Below are 5,000 nucleotides of genomic sequence, written 5' to 3'. Positions count from 1 at the left end.
GAAGAGTCTAGGAAGCGTTTCTTTTTTTTTCTTTTTTTTTTTTTTACAGGTTCTTTTAAATCAATCGCAATATATTTCAATCCCGCGAAGAGTTTTGTAGCCCCTTTCAAGTTCCATGACTCGCTGTCCGAAAGAACATTCGAATCATAATCGGATGACCATAAGTTTCATCTCGTTTTGGGATCACTCGAATTCCCAAGTATGCTTAGCCCAAATCATCGTCGATAAGTACATAAATTCTCATCTATTCTCGTTTTCACTTTTTCAGAGGCTTCTGTTACTCCAAGTTTATTTTCGGTTGAGCCTAGCTCAGCTCCTAATAGCTCAGTCGCCTCGAGCAATGCTCCCAGAAGAAGTATTTCAGCATCAAATATGAGCGCACAGGCTTCTGTTTCAATAAGCAGTAGTGGTATGAATTCTACAGAGTCAAACATTACCATATCGACGAGTTCCACTGATTCAACCGCCACCAGCTACAATAGCAATAGCACGAAGAGTGCAACAAATACTGCTACAACCAGCAGTGCTGTTAATTCTCCTGCCTCAAGTTCTACATCAAAATCAGAATCAACGTTTTCGGCGAGTATCTCCACATCATCGGTGACACAGCTTAGCACCATTAGTGCGTCCTTCACCGCGCGCTCTACTTCAAACACTACTCAGCCAGATTCTATAGCTCCTTCTTCAAAAACCTTATCCTCTTCTGAATCATCTGCAAGTAAAGCGAGTTCTACACCCACTGAAACTAACGTGGCCCGTCCTTCCATACCAACATTGATATCATCCTTACCAGGTTTGGAAGCATCGTTCTTAATTAGTCCTCTGGCGGGTTCGTATCATTGATTTTTCCCTTTCTACGTCCTTTCCGAACCTAAGCAAAATTCAAATGGGTTTGAAGCTCCAATATGATTCTTAACTACAAAGAATCGCCAGCGATAGCCCCACAAATAGTATTGAAATCCAGTTATGAAAATGCCCTGGATTGCAATCCAAAAAAATTATTAAATCTGGCTAACCAGTCATGCAGATGGGAACGGAAACGAGAGTTCAAAGGTATAACCTTCACAAATTTTAATTTAATTTAATACCGGCTTAACATCCTATGTTTGTTTTGCGTCTGCAGGTGTGATCAAGACCACCTGAAAGAATTGCCTTCTTTGAAGGCTTTAAGTTGAAGGAAATAATCATAACCTTAATTTATTTTACATTGTCAATAGGTGTTTAGATGATCTTTCGTGTTTTTGCTATCCTTCTGTGCCTTTGTAACACAGTTTTGCTCGTGTTTTTCAATGTTGCAGAGAAGAGCAAGGGGAAACTATCAAAATTATCGTGCATCTAATTTCGTGCATTTCCCAGCATATCCGTCATATCTGGTATTTTCATGCCACACGGCCCTTTGAAAAGATAACTTCTCTTTTTGAGTTCATTCATTGATGAATGCATTCCCGCGTGCATTCACTAACTCATTCATTGGTTTCGTCCTCAGCTTTGGTTCCTCCTTCTTTCTTATTTTTCCTTCCTTGATTTATTCATTCATTTGGCCATTCCGTCATTCGTTTATTTATGGAAAGAATGCTGAAACATGATAGGGAATGTGCCGTTCCACCCATTAAAGGACTGACTTGTAAGAGAAGTTGGCCTTGCCAATGAACCAAAGGAGTGTGCAGCCCTGCAATAACCAGAAACTGCAAAAATGACAGTTGCTTGTAAAAGGGATTGAAAAACTGGTTTCTGAGGTCATCTCGTGTCTGCACCCTTTTCAATCAATAAAGTTGGCTATACTGTCTCTCTAGATATACTTTTGAACTTCTTTTTGCTAAAATCTTTTTTTTTTTGATACGATACCAAAAAATAGTTTTCATGTCTTTCAAATATTTATACCCTGATTTTTCCTCCCACACTTATTCGTCCCCATGAGAACTGCAAACTAAACACACTTCCATGACTACAACTGGTGAACAACCCTGTGAGGTGTTTCCATTTTCCGTTTCCGTCGATGTATGACCATATTTACGCTTTTACTGTCTCCATGGTTTCTCATGTTATCTCTTTTACAGGGTCCATAACATCTGCCACACCCTCATCAACTCCATCATCAGCTTCCACACCGGCTTCGCAGACGCCCTCGTCCGGCCCAACCATTCCACAAGAAGGAACAAAAACTGTTATTATTGAAGTCTCACTAGATATGAAGTTCTTAAACGAATACAATAATATTAACAGTCGTGCATATAAGAATCTGGAGACTGAGCTAAAAACAAACCTGACCAAAGTCTACCAGAACGTTGATGGGTTCGTCGATGTTCGCATTCTCTTGATCACAGAAGGGAGTGTCATTTGCAACTACGTCGTCATCTTGGCAAAGAACTCTGCGGTGACGGAGGATGAGTTGAAGGATATCTTACTAAATGCCGGAAAAGAAACGTTTCCATTCAAAGTACAGAGTGTCACACTTGTAAGGACAGAAAAACCACCTAAGGAGACGTTACCTCACTGGGCATTGGTTACCATGATTGTGTTGGGAGTGCTGGCATTTGTCTTTATTGTGGTTGCGATATGTGCATGTGTAAGTATTGTTCGCTCTCACTTTCTTTTGACAAAATATGAATATACAGAGACCCGCATGTATAGCAAGGCTATTCTAGGTGAGCTACTTAGACCACGACTGTTGCAAGTTTTCGTTTTTCGTTGTTTTCGAGTGTGTGGTACAACACTGAAACCAAATGGAAAATTCTCTGGTATTAATATATGGGCTCAACAAAGACAGAGAAGGAATCGAACACCTTAAGTGGATGTGTGATCTCTGTCGTCTGGCTATTTGTATTTATTTAATTGTACTCAACTGTGCACAGTCTTCCGGTAACAAATGGAAATTTCACTAACCCTAACTCTAACCGTCATCCAGATACTAACCCCGCCGGACTTCAGTGAACTTTTGTATTACAGAGCTGTCAGACGCTCAGAGTGCACACTTAAACTTGTGGTGAAAAGAAGTTGTGAGGGAACTTGAAAATGATCAACATGTTAGCCTAGAAGCCAATGTTTCTCGATTCCCTTTTATTTTCTTCAATCTTTCTGGGTTTAGTACTTTGCTAGTAACCACATATCTTCTCAGGGGGCTATTTACCTAAGACTTCTACCATGGCACTACAATGATATACAATATCAAAACAATATCGTGTACTATTAGAGCTACATATTACGCAAAGACAACTTGAATCTCGTGGAAGACAAAACGCAGCTCAGTTGACAATATGGACTAAGGCGTTGTGTTACTGCACTACCACACGTACGCAATGCGTGCCTATTTTTTCTCAAGATGACAGGAATTTTTTCTCTCTGACAAATGATTAACAGACTGGTAGCCAAGTTTTTAACCTCAGAAAAAGATCTGTTTCGTCGTATGAACGTGTGAGCCGAAGGGTCTCTACTGGCACGACTTCTGGGTGACTCCTTAAATGGTGTTAATGACCCCCAACTTTAAAAAAGTGCCTCAGTCCCTTCTGTTTTTGAGTAACACGTACCACAGGCAACCCAGTGTATGCTCATGGAGCGTCTAGTTTGTAGTTATAACTCCTCCATTAATTTTTGGGTGATTTTATTGGCTACTTCACGTCACGTGGTGCAAACTATCACGCAATAACCCCCGTTTGCGTAGATATTTGCCTTGCGAATTGCTGTAGAGATCATTTTCGTTGAAAAGAAACAAAGCCGGCAGAAAAAAAGACAGCAGAAGAGTTTTCATTTTACATCGAAGAGAAACAGACTCGTTTTCTGGAGTCTAGTGATAGTGACATTAAAAAGCTGGTTGCAAATGCTGTTCTGGAAAGTACAAGAAAGTCAACAAACCATGCTGTCAGCGTCTTTGAAGGTGAAGAATGTTAGGAGCAGATTTTAGAGATTTAATCCTACGCGAACTTAAACTAAGCGTTTTTATAGAGTAGAGAATTTAATAAACTGTGTCTACTAACTATAAAACTAACCAACCGTTCGAAGGAGAGAAAGATTCTAGCCGCACTTGAAAACGCTGTTATCCAGACTTTGCATGCACATTCTGTCTTTCATGATTGAATTAAATTTCTTTTTCAGTAAGCGAAAAAGCGCCTAGTTTTCGAGTTTCGACTCACTGCGACAATTAAAATGATTTCTTTTCTGAGACCGACAGGCTTTCTTTCTAGACAAATTTGGAACAGTGCATCGAAAAAATACGAAGCATCGCCATCACATTCAACACTGGCTTTTTACGAGCGGGTTGTTTGCAATATATGAAAATTAAAGGAAGGGTTATAAAAAAAAATAAACCCCTTCCTGGCTTGCTGGTATGTTGGCTGATAATGTCCTTGGCTAAGAGATTGTCATCAAAATTTCATATTTGCCCTCGAAGCTTCGCTTCTCAACCAAATATTCATTTTTCGGACAATCTCTTACCCGCGGACATTATCAGCCGACATACCAGCTACCAGAAGGGTTTTGTTTACAAAGTATCTAAAAAACGTGGTACGTTTCCGTTTAAACGCTTATAACTTCACTGACGCAACACGAATTCATCGAAGCATCAGGTAACGGGGCTAAAGCGGATAGCCATTTTAAATTTCTTCTGCTTGAAGCGAGACTGTTCCATTTCGGGAAACATACTTTCGATTCCAATTGCATTTCCCCAGAGTAAGACTTGGGTGTCGCAGTTCCCATTCTTCGACCCCTAAAATTACGCAGCTCTATTGGTGATGTCACTGATGCAATATTCCTTAATTTCTGCATTACACAAATATGTTCCTTTTTAAAAGTTGTAAGTTGCAGATCAAACGAATGCATGACGTCAAAATGCGGTGGCAAAAAAAACCACGACACACCCAAACCACTACGAAGTTTGCCACTGATGTCCTCAAGATGTAACAAATTGGCGTCACGTTGTAATCTGTTACTTAGTAGGCTGATTTAGCAACAGAACGGGAACGTCAGTGGCGACGTCGCGCGCAGCAAAACTACCAATGAGAATTTAG

The 5,000-nt window shown here is 40.2% G+C and overlaps 1 protein-coding gene across 2 annotated transcripts in view; it reads left to right on the top strand.

Moving 5' to 3' along the window:
* Positions 1-5,000, top strand: part of LOC137970901 (uncharacterized) — a 20,458-nt gene that overhangs the window by 9,526 nt on the left and 5,932 nt on the right. The window contains exons 3-4 of one of the 2 annotated variants that reach the window (XM_068817553.1): positions 269-793; positions 2,058-2,566. In XM_068817553.1, coding sequence (XP_068673654.1) covers positions 269-793; positions 2,058-2,566 — 1,034 coding nt within the window. The remainder of the gene's footprint in view (positions 1-268; positions 794-2,057; positions 2,567-5,000) is intronic. The other variant, XM_068817554.1, reaches the window with a different exon arrangement.

Source organism: Montipora foliosa, chromosome 9 (assembly GCF_036669935.1).
Source record: "Montipora foliosa isolate CH-2021 chromosome 9, ASM3666993v2, whole genome shotgun sequence".
Lineage (NCBI taxonomy): Eukaryota > Metazoa > Cnidaria > Anthozoa > Scleractinia > Acroporidae > Montipora > Montipora foliosa.
The sequence above is the reverse complement of the archived record's forward strand: the minus strand, read 5'-3'. Positions and strand labels throughout refer to the sequence as shown.